The sequence below is a fragment of the Phaenicophaeus curvirostris genome, chromosome 21 (genome assembly GCF_032191515.1).
Source record: "Phaenicophaeus curvirostris isolate KB17595 chromosome 21, BPBGC_Pcur_1.0, whole genome shotgun sequence".
Classification (NCBI taxonomy): domain Eukaryota; kingdom Metazoa; phylum Chordata; class Aves; order Cuculiformes; family Cuculidae; genus Phaenicophaeus; species Phaenicophaeus curvirostris.
The window spans coordinates 8,987,743-9,009,785 of record NC_091412.1 but is presented as its reverse complement, the minus strand read 5'-3'; the positions used below and the strand labels follow the sequence as shown (position 1 = coordinate 9,009,785).

Sequence of the window (22,043 nt, the reverse complement as noted above, 5' to 3'; positions counted from 1 at the left end):
CTGTAGCAGTAACTGGCTCGTGTATCAGGGCACCCGGGTCAGGGCTGCTGGGGCCGAGGCGGGAGGGGGGTCCGCCCCGCTCCTGAGGCGATGAGGCGGGGGCTGGAGCGGCCGCATTACCGAGGTGACGGCGGAGGAACCTCGCCTCGCGCTGCCGCCGGGTTACACGGGGTGAGGCACTCTTTGACCGCCGGCGGAAGCATCCGAGCGCTGGGGTTCTGCGCGAGGCGGCCTATAAAATGCGAGGGGAGGCGCGGCGCTGCCGGCAGTCGGCGCCGGGGCGGACGCTGTGCGGTGCTGCGCAGGGAGGAACGGGAGGCGGTGTCGGCCTGAGAGACACCCCTCTCCTTCTGTCCCCTCGCTCCTTGCCCCTCTCTCCGGGGGGTGCGGCGACAACGACAGCCACCCCCGGAGCCGCGCCTCCCCCCGGCGCGCTGGATGCCGCGGGGCTCGGCCGCTGAGGCGGGCGGCGGGGCCGTGGGGGCGGGCGGGCGCCGAGCCCCCTGCCCCGCTGCGGAGGAGGAGGAGGTCCCGGCGCTGATGCCGCGCTGTCCCCTCACCGCCGGCCCCTGAGAGCCTTCCCCCATGCCAGACGGAGCCCCTCGCCTCGGAGACGCCCTGCAGCAGCCCCGCCGGCCCGGGGTCTGCGGCCGCCCCCGCGCTATGAGAGGAGCTGCCCGCGGCGGGGGCAGCCAGGAGAGGGGCAGGCGCCCGCCCCGCCGCCCGGGGCCCTGAGGCGGCCCCGAAGCTGCCTCGGCTGCGGGGAGAGAGAGCCCCTTTTGTTTTCCCCTCCCTCCTTCCTTCCTTCCTTGCCGGGGCTTCATGCCCCCATGAGGGACGATGGAGGTGGTGGGGGACTTTGAGTACAGCAAGAAGGACCTGATAGGACACGGAGCCTTTGCTGTGGTCTTCAAAGGTCGCCACCGCAAGGTAAACAGCGATGGGCTTCGCTCGGGGCTGGTTACACAACGCTGCCCGGGGCCGTCAGGAGCCCCTCCCGGTGGGTGACAGCTTGGTTGGGGTGGGGGTGGTGGTTCTGTCGGGATTTGGGTGTTTAGGGAGAAAAAGGAGAGAGGAGAAAGCTACGAGGTAGACTGAGGGGAACTGGGGCTCGGGGCAGAGCCCCATCGGCTGGGCTCCCGGCCTCAACAAACCCTGCTTGTTCTCCCTGTCTTCACGTCTCACCCCTGCTCTCCTCAGTCTCTGCTCCCCACATCCCCAGCACCTGTTTCCCGTATCCCCAACCTCTGCTCCCCACATCCCCAATCCCTGCTCTCCTCAGTCCCCTAACCTCTGCTCCCCACATCCCCAATCCCTGTTCTCCTCAGTCCCCTAACCTCTGCTCCCCACATCCCCAATCCCTGCTCTCCTCAGTTCCCTAACCTCTGCTCCCCACATCCCCAATCCCTGCTCTCCTCAGTCCCCCAGACCCTGCTCCCTACATCCCCAACCTCTGCTCCCTACATCCCCAATCCCTGCTCCCCTGGATCCCCCAGCCTCTCCTCCCCTCTGTTTTGTGGCTCCCTGACACAGCGGCGAGCTGCGGCCGAGCGGAGGCTGAGCCCTTTGTTTGGAAGGAGGGTCACGTTCATCTCGCTGTTAAACCAGGGATCTAATGGAAAATTGGCTCCTTTGGGACCGGCTGAAGATTTCTTGGATTCAGAAGTGTCTGGTTTCCTGGCGTGGCTTTGCTAATCACCCCGGATATTCATAGTTAGGTTGTGGTTTTGTGGTGCTGTGGGAGTTTATTCTGGTGTTGGTGCCTGAAGTGCTCTGCTCTCCAGAAAACAAATCTTAAGATTTATCATCTTGGAGCCCTCACAGCTTGGAGAGCTGGGATTTGGGGTGAAAAGGAAAAAAGGAAAACAGAAATTAAAAAGTCCAGTAGAGATGCCTCCACCTTACGAATAAACAGGCAGTTTATTTTTAGATAATACATAAATAGACCATATATGTTAATTAAAAAAACCCCACCAGATTTGTTTTCTTTTGAGGTATTCGGCTGTACAGCATGAGAAGGCTGAGAATGGGAAATCCTTAAAGGAGAGTAAAAGTAACTTGGTTGTTGAGAGGGGACTAAAAAGCAGATACATAGCACCACTACCAAAAAATAAACAGGATATGATTGTTTACTGCTTTTTTTTTAAAAAAAATGCTTTTGAATCCATGAAAAGCCATGTAGCTGTGTTTAACTTTCTATCTGAGCTGTTGTGGAATCAAATAGTTCTTGATGGTGTCATTTGATGCAGTAATCACTGGTGGGCAGAGCAGGAGTGATCTCGCAACTTTTCCTCTAGTGCTTTTCTGGCTGGTTGTTAGTGGATAGAAGTTCTTAAAAAAACATAAAACAATACTTTTTGTTTGTTTCCAGAAAACTGATTGGGAAGTAGCCATAAAGAGCATTAACAAAAAGAACTTGTCAAAGTCACAAATCCTACTTGGAAAAGAAATAAAAATCTTAAAGGTATGTTAATTGCAGTGATTTTTAAATCCGCTTTGCTTGAAAAGGGAAAGAGACTTTTGACCTAGTTCATTCCAGGTCATGGGCAGTGTCACAGTAATTGCTATTCTGCCTTTTGTTTCTTTGTTAGGTCTAGGAGAAACCCAGAACTAAAAAGATCAAGAGGGGAAAAAAAAAAGAAAAAGATACTTTTTTTAGTTCTGGAAATGGTCTCAGAACAGGTTATGGGCGTGCTTTTGTAGTTAAAAGTGGAAAATTGATCTAGAACCAGACTCTGTTTTACTTATTGCACATGTAGAAACCTTTGTCCTTCAGGATGGCTAATGTGGCCCCTTCCCCAAGCTGTGCATGCAACAGAAGTCATAGCTGAGGGTAAAACCTCAGTCTTTGATCTTTCTTCATCTTTTTCTCCAAGATGCCTTGGAAGCTAGAATCAGCATGCTGAATTTGATTCCTGAAGCAGTCTTCCCACTTCTGAGTTGTGTTAATTGACTTAAAATGTGTGGTGTGGCTCGCATGAAGAAAATAAAATGGAGCATCATTTAGTTTTTCAGTGCTGTTTTACGGAAGTGTCTCTTTGGGTGATGTCTCAGCATGCTTCACTCTCTGAACTTCACCACATCTCATTTCACATAGCTTTGCAGTAATAATTAGTGCTGCTCTCTTGCCATGTTTCCAAGCTTCTTGAGGTACATCACTATTTTATGTACTGATATATACATATATTCCAGTGTATTTACCAGAAATTGTCGTGTTGGGTATATTAGTGTGCTGCAGGTACTTAGTAAAGACAGATGCTTTTTCAGTAGTTAAAAACTATTGCATGAGCTGTCCTGTGAGTTTTATTTGGTGTTATGTAGTTTGATTTCCATTTTATTGTAAAATGGTAACGTTGACTTGAAAATAATGTAGTTTGTTACACTGGTACGCAAGAAATTGTGTGAAACTATAACATTAAATTTAATCAGTTTTCAGTACTCATTAAAGGAGCTTGTGTGGTCGTACTTTCTGTAACCAGACATAGAAAAAACCTCTGGAACTAAATGTTTTTATGACCTCTGGAGATATTGCCTAATATCCTATTCCTGTAAATGTTGTCTAAATAGCTGGGATTTCCTCCAAATCCCATCAGATTGTCTAAAAAAGATACTGTCTTTCATTGTAAAATTTGGTTCTCTTTGATTATCGTATGGGATGTTAAAATGATAACAACTGGCTAATTCCGTAATACAAATATTTTGTTTCACAGGAACTTCAGCATGAGAACATTGTAGCTCTCTATGATGTCCAGGTAAAATAGATTATTTTATGCCTTTTTCTTAATTAAAATGTACTTTTGAAAATATAATACCTATACATGTACAGCGAGTAGAAAATTTTGAGTGGCTATGTGTTTTGTGAATATAATCGGTTTGGTATTTAGAGATCCACTTCACTAGTGGTGGCAGGGGAGTTCTCTCATCTTCAACACAGTATGCACTTATTTTGTATTGGCTTTCTTTAACAAGCAGGATGCTTGTTGGGCTAGAAAGCTGTGAGGAACATGGTTTACATCAAGGTGGCAGAGGCATGGGTAGCCCTAGAATCTCTGCAGAGGCTGTTTGTGTAGTCTGGTCCTGTCTCCAGAGAAAAAGCGTCAGCTGGCTGGGAGCTCTGTCGGTGGCAGTGACTATTCTCCAGAATTAGCATCGCTTCCTTGGCCCTATAATTTAATTGGAAAGTGGGTGTTTGTGGATAACGGCTGAATACACCTGACGGAAGATGTACCAGTAGGAGTTGATCTGAATGGATGAAGCAAGTGACATTGAGAAGTCAACATAATTTAAAATACTCTGTTGTAGAAAAGGAGCAGCATCTTTGAGATCTCTGTAACAGAGACATGCATAGCTCTGTGTCACAGTGAGGATGAGCCGAAGGACATAGAAGACCGCAATTGCATATATATACGTTGCTGTCACCTGTGTTCAGAAGGATAGAATAAAGCATAAAAATCAAGCAGACGTTTGGATCTTTTCAAGCAGGAGAAATAAATATTAAATTGCTTCAAGTTGTCTTCCTCTTTTTATTCCTAGGATTCTGCCTGTTAAGGTGAAGGAGTTACTTTTCTAGCCTATCTAGACTAGTGTCTCCTACTTAGAAAGAAGTACATTTTTTTGTATCCTAAGGCCTGCAAGTGTTGAGTAAAGCTAAATATGATGTGATGTAGATTATGCAGCCATTTGTTCTGCGTGAATGAGAACTCTATGTTTATCTCCTGGGCTCAATTCTAATCTTAAATACAGAGTTGCATTTATGAAAAAAATTAAGAACCACCCTCGGGGGACTGCGTAGTTAAAACAATGCAGAATAGACATTTTGACTTTCTTCGGCGTATTCTGTCTTTAGATGTTTGCATCCTGAAAGGTTTTCAGCTTACGTGTAGATGAGTAGCCGTAGGTATCTGTATTCAAGGATATGAGCTGGGCGCTCTCAGGTGTTAGTGTGTAACGCTACTCACTTGTGTTGACTTCTGGTACAAAGTGACAGTGTTCACATAGGAGCAGACTGTGCATCAAAGCTTCCTGCTTGGATGTAGGGACTCTTACCTCGTGGGTCTTGACTTCAGAACTCCACATTTTGAGTGATGCTTGCTGCTCTGAGAGGGAAAGTGCACTTCTTGTGCTTCTTGAGACCAGGCTTTCCTGAGTATTGCTAAGTGGGCCTAATCTCTCGGCATCCTACATTTAGCATACCCAGACATCTTAGGAGAAACTGGAATTGTTGACTGAGGGCGTTGGTGTGTGAGTAAGCAGCTGAATTTCTGATTTATCGTTTACAGTTGTTTGTGTGTGAAGATTACTTATTAAGCTTTGCAGCTCAACCTGGGAGTAGGTGACTAGCTGAGTATTTTGATCCTTTAACGCTGTGTATCTTCGAAGCCTTGGAGAGGCCTGTGCAGCTTTTGATTTGTTCACAGCATATCCACAAGGGAAGAGAGGGCAGAGCCATGCACTTGTCTATGCATCCTTTACCTGAAGGTTGTCTGAAAATGTAACTTCTATGCTTTTCTCCTCTGCCACAGAAAAGGATGCCCTTAGAGGGACAGGACTTACTGAGTGTCCTGTGTTCTCCACTTGAGAAGGGGATATTCCTGCCTACCACTGACTATTGCCTTTAAATACTATGAACAGTTAAAGCGAGGAGAAGGGAAAACCTGTCTCATACCTTGGCTATGTTTGAAATACATTCATGGCAAACATAAAGCCTGGCAGTACTATACTACTTCTGTAGAAGATATTGCTGTGCAAAATATGGTCTAAAGAATGTGACACTTGCACAAATAAGCTTTTCCCTTTTTGCAGAGGGCTATGTTTGTGAAATATTATACATCATTAACTTGTATGATTACATTAATTTATAACACAGCAAGAATGAACACTATGCAAGGCATTCACATGTCTAGGAGGCTGTTACACCTACTAATTTTCTTCAGCATTTCACGTTCTAGTGTGTGCTGCCCTTTTTGTTTGCTGTAGTATTGTGAATATGTGGATATAGTACAGCACATAAGACTTGAGGATTTCAAGCAATTTTTACAGAAGCTGTTTTTTCCTCTCAATGCTGGAGCCAGTGGAGTCTGTGTCACTGTAGGAAGTTCTCAGTGTGACTAGGAGACTGTTTTATTTTTAGAGTTCTGTTGGTGTGAAGTTTTTCTTAATCTTAGACAGTTTGAAATAAGAAAATGCTCATGTTTCAGATGTGTTGTTTGGCAGACTGTTTAGCTGAATAATCCATGAACTGATTGTTGTACTAAGTTTTCAGATAGAAAAAATGATGTGCAATATATGCCTCAAAATTAAGTGAAAAGGAGTCTAAATTAATTGCAATTAAGAATAAATATTTGTACATCTCATAGTAGTATATGAAATTCTTTGTGCTTAGTGGCAGTGCTTTGAGAGTAAAGCTGTATCCCCGCATAGCAATTTGGAATGTATCTTTTAAGTTTGAGAATGAAAGAGTAGGTATTATTTTACATATTGCAAAAGGCTTCATTTGGGATTGTTTTCACAGGAGATCATTAGATTCCCTTTCTTTCATCTTCATTTATGGTTGTGTTCCTGTTGTGTGATCTGTGACCAGTCCCACAAAATCGGTGTAATAAAGATATGTACACCATTAAGGTTTTAATTAGATCCAGGGAGAACTTATCAGCCATTCTGCTGATAGCATATGAACATTATGAAACCTACATTGCTGCTGCTTCAATCCCACAAACACTGTTTTGATGTTGTACTCAGTGTATGTATAAGGGTCCACTGAGTTAAATTACTAGAAAGGCCTGTTCCTCTGGAGATGCAGCCAGAGGAATCAATGTGCTGCTAATGTCGCATGTGCATCCGTCGGCATAACAATCTTTTGTTCTGGTGCCAGCACGATAATTGCCCTTGATTTCCATGAGATGGTTACATGCAGTGCTGGCAGGTTTGATCTGCAGTTAGGCGTTTTATGTCAGCAGAGCGTACCCTCGTTGTTTGTGCCGTATCAGAAGGCTGGGGATCTGCACACACCTGACTGTGGACACCAGTGGTTCTAAGGCTGAAGGTGTTTGTGGAGATACTTAAATATGAACTTTCCATCTGTGAGAGGCAAATGTTTTGCGGTAGTAGGGCTCTGAACAATAAGCACATGCAGCTCACATTTAAATCTGAAATTAATTTTTCATGAAGTGAAATGCTTAAAAAACCTCTGAGAATATAATAGATGTATAGCAAGACATAACCTGCTGAGACATATTTTACTTATCTTCTTGGGCAAAAGTTTGGTATTCTTGAAAGAAAGAGTAAAGAATATCTTGAATCTCTAAAATGGTGTGAGAATGCAGCTCTTTTCCCATGGTGTTGCTGTGGGATGTCATTAATCCTGCAAAAGTTCAACCTAAAATAACCTCTAACTCACCAGCATAAAGTACATTGAGGTTCTTGGATAAAGAATTATACTGAAGTATGAAGGTATCAGTAAGTTATTTGGCATGTGCTATATTTAGGATGTGAATTTACAGTTTTGTGCAGTTCACGATCCCCAGTGTGTGCTGAGAAGAACTAATCTCTTGCGCAGTGCCAGACAGTGCCTGTTTTAGCAAATAATTTAATTCAAAACCTCTTCAGAATGTCAGCCATCGGAATGAAAGCCTGTAATGTATCTTGGAGATAGCATTTTAGGAGAATGAATTAATGTCTTCACTGTATGGAGTCTGAAGTTTGCTATTTGCACAGTAGTTTAGGGAGAACTAATTTCTGGAGTGTTATTGGAGAAACAGTAGCTGAACAGAAAATGTTTCTTGTCTTAGCTTGTTGGTACAAAGTAGATAAAATAACTGCAGCTGCTTCTACTGTCCTTGAAAGCAGTGAAAGTTCTAGTGGAAGCAAAGCCAACGGTCCTTCTGGTACCTGCACCTCAGCCTTTATTTACACACAAATGCCCATGAGATCTTACTAGGGATGCCTGTGGAAGGATCTGTATTTATCTATACCTCTTGTCTTACATGGGGAGATAAATATTGCTCTCTGGTTTACCCAAGGGTTCCGGTTGGTCTGGCAGCATTGCATAGGTTTCTTGATCCATTTGCTTCAAGCATTCTGGCGTGTGCTTTTGGTCTTGATGTTTCACAGCTTTGGTTGCCTCCATAGTCTCTCCACAGCTTTTTTTAACCTGTTCTCTTTTGAATGAGGATGTCTCAATATCTTTATTTTTCCCCTCAGCTCCTTGCTTAAGGCCTTTGTGCTTGGCAGTATACATCCTCACTCTGTGTGGAAATAGTCATGTGAAAACATGCCATTTGGGCAGGTTTTCAGATAAAAAGAAAAATCCTGCCCTGTGGAAATAGTAAGGTTTTGAAATACTCCCTGGCAACTGATGTGAACTGGAAGGTTGCTTACGACAAATATTGGACTGCAAGGAATGACGCCAGTGTAGGTGTTGAAGGTAGGAACAACCAGTTAGAATTTGTTTTGGCCTGTAGATCGAAGAGTTGGAGTTACTACACAGTCCCTAGCTTACCTGCTGTGTGTGCCTCAACACTGTATTTCAGAACTATTTCAGAAGATCTTCTAGTACGCAAGCATGTTGAATACTTGGTGTGCTGTGAACAGTTCTGCCTTTCCTCTGCAGTGTGCAACAGGCCAGTCTCTTTCTCTTTCATGGTCTCCCATACGTGTTAGTTAAGTAGAGCGTTTCACGTAACAGAAAATGAGTGATACGGCTATTGTGGTACATTTCTCCATGGCTGATTGCTCTTTTATGTGAATAATTGGCAGCATGCACGCTATTCGAATCCTACAGGCACGTGTCAGCTGACATTTAGGCTGAGATTTAACATTTAGTCACAACTAACAAAATGTTCAGCCCTTTAGATGATAGGAGCTGAACATGTTAGAAACTGCTGCCATGGTGCACTTGCAAAGTATAACAAGAGTATGTGTAATACAGTGGGAAACAGCCTTAAAAAGATCCAGACAGATTCTTTTTTACCAACTCATTAGAATGTTTGCCAAATGTATTTAATGCTCAAAAAAATAAGAGCATGTTCCTGGCAAAAAAAAAAAATTAAAGCAAATACAGCACAAATTAACATTTCAGAAAATTAATCAGATAATAGCAGTGCACAAGCTGTCGGGTTAGCTGCTACACTCTTGGACTTGGACCATGAACTGCAGCTAAACAGAATCTATAGACTTGGAGCAAAAATGTAGTAACTATTTGTTTGCCACAGTTTCTGCTTCGGCAGCTCACTAAGAGCTCCACTCTGTGCAGTCATGCTGCGTGTTCTAAAGGACTTCCTAGCAAAAGGAATCCAGGGTGTGTTTCTGCCAATATGCCTGAGTTCTAGCAACAGCTGTCAGGAGTAACCAGGGATGTTTTGACTTCTTTTCCAATTAATGTGTTTTAAATGGAACTGCTGTGCTGAGCCTGTGATTTGGGCTGGAACTTCACATCCCCCGAGTCAGTTGTTGGGAGTCTGGGATTAAAATCCAGCAAGTTTTGGCAAATGAGTTGCCTCTTAATCTCCTTCTATTAGGTTTATCTGTTAGTTTTCAGAATTGTAAAATGGTTTCCTATTAACCTTTGCTATCTTTTACTTCAACTTGCAAGTAAGACCTAGATTCAGAATAAGAAGGAGCATAAGTTTTTGTCAGAAAACTAAGCAACAAAGCAAGGCGTGCTGGGCAAAACTATTCCATAACTGTTGAAACACAACATACATTTGTTTTACTTGGTTATTTTTCTAGTTATAAGTGTAGGCTGCAGTAATTTTATGATCTATTAATCAATGTAAATTTTTGAAAGCTTTGTCACCTGTTTCAAGAAGCAGTTTAAAACAAATTGCTAGGTCAGCTTTATTCCTGAATGATAGACCTGAAACATGGTGGTTTACTGATGTTTTCATTTTTGAGCACTTTGCTCTGCTTAGCAAGTAAACAGAAATCACACATCTAGGGAATGATAACGGGAATAGCTTTATTTTTCAGCAAATTAATTTGGAGAGGGAAAATGCATCTTGCAGAATTGACTTGTGTTTTCTGAATGTGTTCCCAAGAGGGAGATGGCATTCCCAGTCAGGCTGGCCAAGAACTCTAATGCAAAATTTGAGCAACTGTGAAGGGATGAACAGCTTCGGCTGTTTTTGAACTAAAGCTTGCATCAGTGGGATATTGAAAAATGTTTCGTTGTGGGTTAAAGTTGGAAGGAGGTACAGCTGGAGAGCTTGAGACCAGTACTGTGCAAAATATTTCTTCTGCAAGACAAATTAGATAGGACTTTTGACCAGTCTGGGAAAATCTCTTGGTGAAACCCCTAATCTGCTCTGCTGATTTAATAAAAAAGGATTATCCAAGCTATAATAAGGAAATACCTCTACTTCTTGCTGACTTTAACCCAGTGACTTGCTTCATTATTTTTAATCAAGGATATCAGTCAAAAAAAAAAAAGATTAATAATCCTGTTTGAGGGGAATCTGGTATAGTCTGTGGGAATGATTTCCTTTAAACAGGTGAGGGCTAGTGCAACAGAGCAAATCAGCTCCACGTTTCTGAAGAGGGCGGTTTCATTTGAAAGGACTCCGTTTCTAAGGGAATCCACAAAACAAATTCTCTTAGTTCTGTGATGATTAAATGTCTGTCATGAGCTGTGCATTCCATACTGCCATAAGCTGCTGAGTTTGTACAAAGCATGGTGTGTAGTGGAGGCACTGACGCTGTGGAACATCTATTTCTGACTCATGGGATTGCTATGTTTGGGTGAAAATCCACTAGCTGAGCTTCTATTTTGCCACTGGAGAATGGACGGTTTCCGTGCTCCTTAGCTGTGTTACTCTTTTAAACATCACTATTGTCATTTAAGTGAAGAGATTCTCAGTTGGCAGAATCTTCAGTTTGATAAATATCTCAAGAGTTGTGGTTCGGCATCCTTGGGGTTCCTGAAAGAAAGTTTCTGTCTTGAAAGATGTTGTTGGAAAGGAACAATGTAGAAAGAAACAACACTTATGGTTATATATTTCCCGCTAGTTTATAAAGCAAGTAGTTGCTTCTCTTTTTTTGATTTAAGGAATGCACTTAGGTTTTGGGGTGTTCATGGGATTGAAAATTATGGTTCACATTGGCCACAGCTGTTATAGAAACATTGAACAATTGGGACTTCCTGAAACATGATCTACTAGTGCTTTAATATTCCGTATTTGTTGGAGTTTGCCTTCCATTCCCAACAGATTTGACTAATGTTCCTAGAAGCTTGCTTTCTTTGAAGCCAATTTCCAAGTGTAAACAAATCTGTAATGTGCTTGATGTTCTGAGCTGGAAAGAACCTCAAATGTATTTCTGTAACATAGACAAGATTGGCTAAACTAGATGCTTCCAGAAAGCAGAGCAGCCTAATACAGTCTGGAGTTAAAGCTTTCAGTTCATCTTGAACTGCAGTTAATCTGTAGTGGATATCTGTGACGGATTGTGAAAAAATCCCTTTGATGGGTTGTGCTGTCCGGGGGCTCTGTGCTGTGTGTGATGTCTAGTGTAGCTGTTTTCCCATAGGCCCATTTTTACTTCATTTTTCTCTTCAAAACTTCCTAGCCTGACCTGTTAGTGAGCCCCTGACAATGGCTCTCTTGTGGTAGTTCTTGCCAGTATGGTCAAATTGAAATTTTAATACAAGCACTGAGAGAGCTGGCTGAGTTCACAGCTGTTGTTTTGCCGTGCAATGTCCCTTTTGACTTTATTTTGACTCTAGTTAGCAGAATTCAGTCAAACTGTCTACAGTTCCACTTCCAAGTAGGGCATATGCCTGGCCTTGTCTGATACGCCATCCTGCACTTTTCCTTCAACTGTCTTAAAAACATATTTTCCCACGAACTGTTAACCTTTGCTTAAGTTTATTTTTAAAGTGAGAGAAAGGTAGCACACTGTGTAACTAAAACCATCATCCTGTTGTATATTTGCCTTGTGTTTAACTCTAAGTTCTTTCCTTTCAGTCTTACTCAATCAGCTCAGGAAAAAAATACTTGTACTTCATAAAAGATTCTGAGTGTCTTCAACTTTGTAGGCACACCAAAACTATTTTGTACAGGAGACTCTGTGGAAAACAATGTCGACTGTTGGCATAGACATGGAGACTATATCTTCCCTCACGAAATAAGTATATGTAAAAAAGATGAATGTTCTTCTTACAGTCGGGTTTAAGCACAGACATTTTTACTGCATTTTTGTGGAGTGCTCAGATAATTTACAGCAGAAGTTAGCTAATCTGTCTTTCAGTGACACTTGCCTGGTTACAAGACAGGGAATTTGAGTTGCAAGTAGGTCAGAGGAGGTCAGTGCTTTGGAAAATCGCAAAAACGCTGCCACAACAAATCACACCTCTGCCACAGGGCATTTAGGTCCAGGGAAGGGATGCCCTTCTGCCGGGGACTCGCTGAGGGAGACACTTTGCAGAAGTATGCAGGATTCCTGGATTAATTATCCTACAGAATAGCATTTGGGAATTAACTTTATTCCAGACAGTTAACTGCTCTGTGATTTCTGACTGACCTTCGGCTGGTTGGATGGCAGAACCAAAGCTTTTTTTCCCCCTGAAGCAGGGAACATAACTTTGGAATCCTCCTTAAAAAGCTAGTTGTCATAGCCAAGTTGTCTGGTTTACAGTTTGTAATAGTCCAGTATATTTGGGACTAAATATTGCTGTCCTTTTAGGGACTGATTTCAGTAATGTCTGATAGCGAAAGTGTGTTGATTTGTAAGGGCTTTTAGTATAGTGGTTGTGTTGATCGAGCATTCCAAGGCAGGTGAAAGCTAAGGGAGTGACATGAAGTGGAAGCTGATGTTACTCACTGTATGATGCTCTTTCAAATGAAAGCTTTAGTTGTCAGGATATTGCCTGGTGATTCTTTTATTTTTTTTTACATATACTAATGCTTTTGAAAATGTGAAATATTTTATGATGGGGAATGTACGTACTTCCTACCCTCTAAAACAGTGACTTTAACATAAGGTGTCTCAGCTGATTGAAAAATCTCATGTTATGCTTGGTTGATGCATGTACTAAAGACTTTGCTTTGTCACATTCTTAAATGGGATTTGTTCTCCTTCTCTTTTAGGAATTGCCCAATTCTGTCTTTTTGGTAATGGAGGTATGTGTTAACATGTTTCACTCTGGCTGATTTTAAAGATCACTTTTGGACAAAACTTCTTTGCACAGTTGCAAAATGACCATGACTTGTTAAAACAAGTAATTCTGAAAACTAGATTATTAATTTCCTATGCACTACTAAATTTATCAGCAGTGTTCATAAATTATTCAGTTTCATTTTATGATACTCAGAAGTATTGATGAAGCATTACACCTCAAATCATTAATCACAAATAATTGACAAAACAAATTTGAGGCGAACAGCTGGAAAGGATCTTCTAATTTTAATTAATAGCTTACAAAGTATAGATCACATAGCAAGTAATTAGGTGCTTGTGTTTTGAATAAAACCCTTTCTTTTTAACAGTACTGCAATGGTGGGGATCTCGCAGATTACTTACAAGGTAATTGATTGCTGTGTTTCCTTAACAAGAAGCTGTTGCATTACACGTTTATATTCCATGTTCCTGTAATCCCTTGGTGTTTCTCTGATGTTTTTGCTTGTGGTTTAAATATTTTGCTGTTCATAGAATGTCTGTAATTCCACAATGTGTGTTCACCCTAGTGTGATTTTAGAATGTTCTCTTTGTAAGAGTAATTGAATTCACCAAGGGTCTGTTCAGTGCTGTCCTGTGTCTCCAGTCAGGGTCAGCAGCAGAGTGCTCTCCACTATGTTTTTGTCTGCCACCTGGAGAGCTTAACAACTACGTTTTGAAGCTGTAGGAAGACATGAGGTTTCACATTTTTTTAAGACTATTTCCCAGTGTTTTAAATGCCACTCATAATTGAAACTAAACCCCACAAAAGAGCAATGAAGGTGAATAAAATAATGTGCAGACAGAAAGTGCTTTTTTGCTGCTGCTTTCAAAACAATTGAGTGTAACATTTCCTTATTTGTAGATGAGGGAGAAGATGAAGCTAAACATAAGTGGCATGCTGAAAATGGCATGTTGTTTTCTCTTTCTGAAGTCTTTGGGGGCTGCTCCAAGTGTTTTGATTCTACCTGCTTCCTTTTCCAAGATGTGACCTCAATAATACTGGATTACTTATATAACAGTGCTTTCTACAAAGAGGCAGTTATGGCTCTGCCCAAAGTAGAGACAGAAGTTACAGAATCACAACAAATGGGTTCTTATTACAAGCAAACTTCTGAGCAGAGATGTTAATCTTCATATTTTTCTTGATGAAAATATTCTTCCACTTATCTTTGTATCTGCAGTATGTTGAAGGAGTCTCTTTGTGAACAGCTATTGTTATGGTAACTGTGTATATTAAAAGCATATTTAACTTCCCATTAAAATCGTTGGAAAGACTCATACAGTATAATCCAGCCCCTGCATTCAGTACTTCTTCAGACTGCAGAATGAGATAATACCTTCTGGAGCAGCTTTCAAAAGTGTGGCTTATTTTTTCCCTTCAAAATAAATTGTATCATGGATGAATTTTTTGAGCAGTCTTATCTGCATCCCCAAAATAATTTGTTAAAAGGGCAAGTTTTACACCTTCAGGCTGTAATGTGATTGTAGATAGATTTAATGTTCTAAACTGAACTTTTGGCTCCTTTGCCTTTTTAGCAAGTTTAGACTTTAATGGTGATTGTAAAAGTGAAAACTTTAACAATTATTGTGCTACCGAGTTGAATAATCTACTGTAAAAACAGATAATTTGGAGGAGTGTTACTAGTGTAAAACTATGGAGATGTGTATGTTTATAGAAAAATACTGGAGGTTGGATTTCTGATTGTAATTCACTAGTATTTGATTGTCTTCAGTGTTTTCAAGGTTGCTTACTGTGGAGTTCATTGCTTTTTGCCTGAAGATAATGATACTTATTTTCTCATATGCTAATGTGTATGTTGTTTCCAGCTAAAGGAACTCTTAGTGAAGATACCATCCGAGTGTTCCTCCAGCAAATTGCAGCGGCTATGCGTATTCTGCACAGTAAAGGAATCATTCATAGAGATCTTAAACCACAGAATATTTTATTGTCTTATGCCAGTCGCAGGAAATCAAGCATCAGCGGCATACGCATCAAAATAGGTAAATATGCTTTTCTCTGATCACTGTTGGATTGTTTTCTACTTGGAAGCATCTTTGTAGTTAAAGTGCAGTGGGTGTACTGGGTATGGTGTGTATTGAACTGATGCAAGTCAGGCAGTAAGCCTCAAACAATGAGCTTTATGCTGTAGTGCAGATTCTCAGTATAAAAGAGATTGAGTCATAAAGACCTTTTTGGATTAAATCTGCAGGAAAAAGAAAGCTATTTAGCTGATGTGTCTAGGATTAAACTTTTAAAATTAGACATAAATCTGTAACCTCTAAAACTTCCAGTAGCCTTTAGCCCAATTGAAAATTGTGTGCACGTGAGACTCCAGTTGCAGTTCCAGCTCAGGTTTGTTGTGGTAGACCCTCCTAAGGGTTATTTGAGAAGTTTAGAAATGTAGGTTGGGACCTATTTTTGGCAGAAGGAGGTTTGGCATTGTAACTGGGGAGACATGTCAGTTGTCCAGGATACTATAAAACTCCTCTCCAGAGGACACTTCAGGAGTTTGAATGTCTCATTGTTGTCTATTAAGTGTCCATTTGAAAAAAAAAAATCCTGGTTTTAACAAGTTTGTTTTCTATATTTTTGCTCAACCAAAACCTGAGATCTGTCAACTCACTCCATCTTCTAAACAGCAAGGAGGAGACCAAACTTCTCTCCTGCTGTTCTTGATAGTTTTGGATGCTTTTGCCTATGTGGAAAATGCAGGCATCTGAAACTTGCCTTATTAAACATCTACCTGGTGTTATTTCAGTGAAGCAGATTGTATATTCATCACTCTTAATGAACCATTTATATTTAGCCACTGACTTTAATCCTTTCCTGCTGACGCCAGGCAGCATGCTCTGCAGCTGGGGAGATGGCTGAGCAGCAGTTTGTGCAAATGATGCCATTGCTGTTTCTTGGCTTGCTGTTTGGAAGATAATACGTTATTCTTTCACTTTAACATAGATTTTACTATTCCATATAGTCAACTATATACTTTATCCACCTTTTTCTTTCTGACTGGCAAGTAGCAGATTTCAGTGAGGCAGGTCATTTCTAGACTTGAAAAATCTGAAAATTATCTCACTTTTTATTGACGAATGTGTTTCTTTACATAGCTGACTTTGGTTTTGCTCGTTATCTGCATAGCAACATGATGGCTGCAACTCTGTGTGGCTCCCCTATGTACATGGTAGGTGATAGTATATTTCAGATTATGTTGCTTATCTCAAACGTTCTCCTACTAGAACAAAATAATTTATTGCTTGCAGATTGACAGATGCCTAGTGTTGCTTCAAAATTATCAGGGGCAGCATGTAGTTCCTTTCCAGAGTTTTACTAGCTCCTTTTTATTCCCTTGTGATTTGGAGATCACTCCTGGCCTGTATAGTCACGGGAAGATCATTTTGCCTTCCCTTGTCTTGTTTTTTTATATTTAAAATGGTGGTAATAACTTTTCTGATGGAGACAACCAAGTGGTTGTTTATCTACAAGGAGGACTGCATAAACCGAGTAAATAACACTGACCTCATACTCCTGTGCATCACTAGATGCTGTCTTTAGAACACTGACATTTCTATTTTTCTGTATTATTGAAACGTAGCTTTTATTTTAGATAGAACTATTACCTTTCAAGTCATGTGATGCAGATTAAAATGTTAATTTTGTCTGAGAGTAAAGTGGTCTCTGTTAATAGTGCTTTGACAAAGAACTGTAGAACTCATGTTGCTGTGGGTTTGCTTTTTTGTTTTCCCTTCTGAGATTTTACTGTTCTTTTCAGGCCCCTGAAGTGATTATGTCTCAACACTACGATGCTAAAGCAGACCTGTGGAGCATAGGAACTGTGATTTATCAGTGTCTTGTTGGAAAACCACCTTTTCAGGTAATACTGCTTTCTTCTCCCTCTTTCTGATCTCACAGAAATTCCTAGAGCTTTTCCTTCCAGTCATGAAAACATAAGTAGTGATGTCCGAGTATAGTGTTGATGCTTCAAAGGCCAGATCGCTTCAGGATACTAAGGGAGAAATTGCTCATACTTAGTCTGAGATCAGTGCGTTCAATCCAGAGGAAATATATAAGGGTAATCAGTACTGATGTCACTGCTCTGTTTGGGGTTTTCTTCTTAAATGCTGAATGGAAGAACCTTTTTGTATATGTGTGCATATGTACAGAAGCTGTTTTCTCCATAATTAATTAATTTGCATTTTTATTTGACAGGCAAACAGTCCTCAAGATTTGAGAATGTTTTATGAAAAGAACAGGAATTTGATTCCTAGGTATGTGGCCACGGCCTTTCCTGTTACTTACATTTGTTGAGTGGACGTTTTTCATCTTTGGGAATGCCTGGGTTTCATAAAGATACTTGATGGTTGCTGTCTTTACAAGGATGTAGTGCGATACCAGTGACTCATGTTGCATCTTGCCTTTATTGTACCATGCTGAGTTGAAACTGTCCTGTGCTAAGGCTATAGAGCATGTATAGTGAGGACTTACGGACGTGGCAGAATGCTGACTACCTGAAATTTAATGTGCTATGCATTATTTAATGCATACATTAAATTTAATGCATGTTTTACTTCCTCTTGTGTGCAGTATTCCTAGGGAAACATCAGCTTACCTGGCGGACCTGCTGTTGGGTCTGCTGCAGAGAAACCAGAAAGACAGAATGGACTTTGGTATGTAACTTCCTTTTGCTCTCTTGACTTTCATTGTTAGTTGCATTCATGTGACCAGAATAAGTGTCTTGACCTTTTGTCTACAGCCAATGACATGAAAAGTGAAGTATTTTTTCCTTCCTAGTTTCCATAAACAAGGCAGAGTAGCCAAAATAAATCATTAGTTAACTGCTGTCAGGCAGTATTAAATGTTGCACGTAAATTAGGGCTTAGTTTATTTCTTTCAATTGTGGTCTTTTTTCCACCACAGTGTTAACTGATACCCCTTAAATTCCATGTCACAGTCTTGTTTCTGTTATTTTAACTGATGTTTTAGCTTCAGACTGGGAGCAGACATCTCTGATCTCCATGTCTTGGTTGCAGAAATGTAAGAAAGTACTGGCAGAGCCCACTTGGGAGGCAGAGTTGCTTTAAATGGTTTCCTCCCTGTTCTTGTCTCTTGTAGACTGGAAATACCATAACAGTACATTTGATTTGACCTCAAAAGTTCTGTATATATATCTGAGGGCAATGAGACAAGTGGTGTTACTTGAAAATTGTTTATATTTGCAAAGATTAGTTCCTAGTATTGCGCTTGGATATTGCTGGCTGTAGAGACTTCTTTATGTTCGTGAAATATTTTCGGTGTAGGAGAAACAACAGCTGTATCTTTGTATTTCATTGAGTCCTAAGATTTTTTTTGAACTGTGGAGTGACTGAAGTTTGCATACTGTTAGCTGTTACTGCAATGTCTGTTTAAGACTGTGTTTTGCATTGGCTAGGAAGTTAAACCAAGTACAAATGAGGTGGATAGTCTCCTAACAAAAGTGAACTTGTTTGGCTCTGGGTTTACTGCTGTGTTTGGCTCTTTCTCTTTAGCTGGAGACCTTTGATTGCAGAACATTGTTCTAACTTCTTAAGATTTCAAGGCCTCAGATTGGTACTGTTGAGTCATTCAGACTGACTACAACTGTTGCCTCTTCAAAATTAGTCAGGAGTAGCGTTTAGATTTTTGTGTTCTTTGTACTGGCTGGATCGTTTGTTATTCACTTCGGTCTCACAAAGCCTTCTTGTTGCTGGAGGTTTGGTTGCCTTTTTCTGAAAGTGGTAATGCTTTTTTTTTTTTCTTTTAATGTATACTTAGGCAGCATTTTTAAAAGAAGGCCACTGACAAGTTAAAGCTTGATTAGTTCTTCTTATCTGCATCTTGTATGTCATTATTCATGCTGGTTGTTTAAATTTTGTAGCACTATTTGTTTTGGCAATTTTATCCTTGCTACCAGGAAGTGTTAATCTTAAACTTTTAGTTAAGCTAATTTAGCTAAATACAATTATCTTTTTCATTGTTGTTATTTTATATCAATAGCAATGTGCTGTATTACTGAGGTTTGTTTTCACAACAAGATAGGTGACCCACCAAGTTTAATCTATGGAATGGCAAGAAAGAGCTTAAACCTTAAAGTCTCTGTGCTCTTCATAGATAAGACTTAGCTTATGGTGAAGAAGGAACTATTAGCTCTTGTGATATGAGATCCTAGGATGAGTTGCAACCCGAAGTAAGACACGTCAGGTTTTGTTTCTGCTATGAACCTTCACCGTTGCTCTTCAATCCTGCATGCAAGCTTAGTTCTGATGCATTGCTGACGTACACAAATTGACTCATGCATCACATGTGGTCGTTGTGCATTTGTGATAAGACAACTCTATTTGTTAGGCTGTGGAGAGAGGGAGGATTCATGAAGTGTTTCAGTTCTTTACTTGAAGCTCAAGACTCTCCTAGCTACATTATTTTTTCCTTTTGAACTCATGCTGTGTTTTGCTCCAGGAAATATCAAATGTGGGTTTACTAACTTGGAATTTAAAACAGCAGTGCTAACATGATTAAGATGTTGGTCTTGACTGACAGGATTCCGTTTAACTGCTGTATGTAAAAACCTCAGTAGAAGTCAGATTTAGAAAAAACTTCATAATTCGGTAAAATTTCCCAAATGATAGTGACAGTGTTCAGAGGTCAATGTATAAGTCTGTATGCGTAGAAGAATTAATACATCACACATATGGACTTTGAGTAATTGTTTCCACTCTGCGTGTGCTGATCCCTACAGTTTCTTCAAACATGGGAAATCTCCCTGTATCAGTTGTGGGAGTGGGGAATGCATTTGTGCTTAGAAAGAAAAATAGAAAGCAGAGTGGCGGTGATGAAAGTCATGTTTTCCTTGGCTGAGCCACTTAAAGGGCCTCAAAGGGGCTGCTCTGGAATGTGCATAGCAAAGGGAGTGAAAGGGAGAGTGTATAACTGAGCCCAGTTGCCTGTTGTTGAAGTAAAAATAGCTTTGGAAATCTTGTTGATCTTCCAGCAATATAAAGTAGAACAGCAGGTGTTGTTCAAAAGCTCAGGAACACCTGATCCTCCTGTTAAAGTTAATCATTACATTGTTCCTGCAGTACAGCTAGCTTGCCTTCCTTATCAAGCCATGGAAGAAAGTGGTGTTGAAAGAAGAAGAGATACTGCAGGCCTCAGTCTTTTTTATTTTTTTTCCTTGTTACTTGCCTGCATCTGATGAACAGCATTGTTTTTCCTGATCTCTCAGCACACTGCAGTTCACAAAACTCAGCAGCTACCTTCCACGAACCCTCAATTTCTCCTAATTGGCTGACGGTTGCTTCTTATAGAATAAAACTTTCCATGTAAACTGCTTGTCAACTGCTTATGCCAAATCAATTAAACGTGACAATACCAAAATGTTCCTATTGTAACACTAACAAGTTAACTGAGGAAATAGTTTAAAAAATTGTGTTTCCTTCTGCTTTACACTATGAACTGGCTGCACAGGTTGTGTTCTGCTGCTGGGAGGTGGGAAGGAGAATGGCTGCTGCTCTGCTGTGATTTTCAACCACCTAAGGAGTCTCATTAATGGGTTCAGAAATAATCGTCAGTACTTGGGAAAGGCAGAAGTGGAAATACTTTCAGTGTTGGATGAGAGAGATGTTCATCATTTTGAAGTGCAAATTAAAACTTGAGTTAGTACCACATCGAACACAGAGAACAATTTCATGATGGGTGTAGGAAGGCTTCTTGTGTACATGGTTCTTAAGTGCAGCCATGAAATGTCTTCCAGTAATTCAGTCTGCTGTGCCTTGCTAGCTGTTGTTTGAAGTTATTCCATTGATTTTTGTTTCCTTTCCGAATGCTATAGCAATATATAACATGAAGGCTTTAATCTTTTATAAGCTTTTCACCCTCTGGCTCTGAAATATTGATTCTGGGAAGGCAACCGTTTATCACTGTCCACAAGATAGTCTGTAAATCCTATGTCATTTGTACATTTACTCACCATGGTTATTGTTTCTTGTTCTATAGAAGCATTTTTCAACCACCCTTTCCTGGATCAGATTTCAACAGTCAAAAAGTGTAAGCAGTTTTGTTTTTCCACTTATTTGTGTAAGTGATGAGTGTTGGGGGCTGGGACAGAGGAAGATCCACAGCCAAATACCACAGCAAGTGTCTATGAGGTGTTTTCCTGAGTCTGATTTGTTGTGCTCTGTTGTGAGTGTTGAATCCTTTTCTCTATTATCCAAGACTTGAAATGTGATACTTATTTACTGCTTCCTTTGACATTTGAAATGAACTTAAATACCCATGTGTGTTTCAGGATCTGCTGTGCTTATAAATTGTATAAGTGTTTATGAATGAAAAACAGTGAGGGAATGAGTTTGTTGGAAATTCAGCCTTCCAAAATCTTAGTCCTTCTGGTTTTTTTCCCCTGGGTTTTCCTCTTCCAGCTTGTCCTGTACCAGTGCCCACATATGCAGGCTCAGTCTCTGGCAGTTCCTGTGGTAGCTCACCTTCATGTCGTTTTGCTTCTCCTCCGGTAAGTTCTCTGTTTTACAGAATGATCTTCAGAAAATACTTTCTGTAATGTTTATCCAAAAGTAATTGAATTAGATCTTTTGGTTCTTGAACAGTGTACACTGTCACATTTAAGAGCACAGAGCAAGGAATGCTCCGTCCTTTACTAGAAGAAAGGCGTTGACATTTTGGTTTTCTCTTGTTTCTTGTGTTGTACTCATGCGGGTTTTTTGTTGTTGTTGTTTTTTGTTAAAGAAAAAGATGCATACACTTAGCAAATACTAGAGTATTAAAGCTTGAGATAGTATAGTTTGCAATGTAATTAATCTTACAGATAACTTTTTAATTGGCCTTTATGGCTAAGACTCATTATAGTGATATGAGCTGATGACTTTATGTG

General features: G+C 40.6%; 1 protein-coding gene across 1 annotated transcript in view; it reads left to right on the top strand.

Moving 5' to 3' along the window:
- Positions 1–345: 345 nt before the first annotated feature.
- The window catches only part of ULK2 (unc-51 like autophagy activating kinase 2), a 40,032-nt gene continuing 18,334 nt past the window's right edge, over positions 346–22,043 (top strand). Inside the window, exons 1-12 of the mRNA XM_069874121.1 lie at positions 346–930; positions 2,372–2,464; positions 3,711–3,752; positions 13,080–13,112; positions 13,479–13,515; positions 14,977–15,150; positions 16,258–16,331; positions 16,920–17,021; positions 17,357–17,415; positions 17,732–17,814; positions 21,155–21,205; positions 21,577–21,665. Of these exons, the coding sequence (XP_069730222.1) occupies positions 841–930; positions 2,372–2,464; positions 3,711–3,752; positions 13,080–13,112; positions 13,479–13,515; positions 14,977–15,150; positions 16,258–16,331; positions 16,920–17,021; positions 17,357–17,415; positions 17,732–17,814; positions 21,155–21,205; positions 21,577–21,665 (927 nt within the window). The 5' untranslated portion in view covers positions 346–840. The remainder of the gene's footprint in view (positions 931–2,371; positions 2,465–3,710; positions 3,753–13,079; positions 13,113–13,478; positions 13,516–14,976; positions 15,151–16,257; positions 16,332–16,919; positions 17,022–17,356; positions 17,416–17,731; positions 17,815–21,154; positions 21,206–21,576; positions 21,666–22,043) is intronic.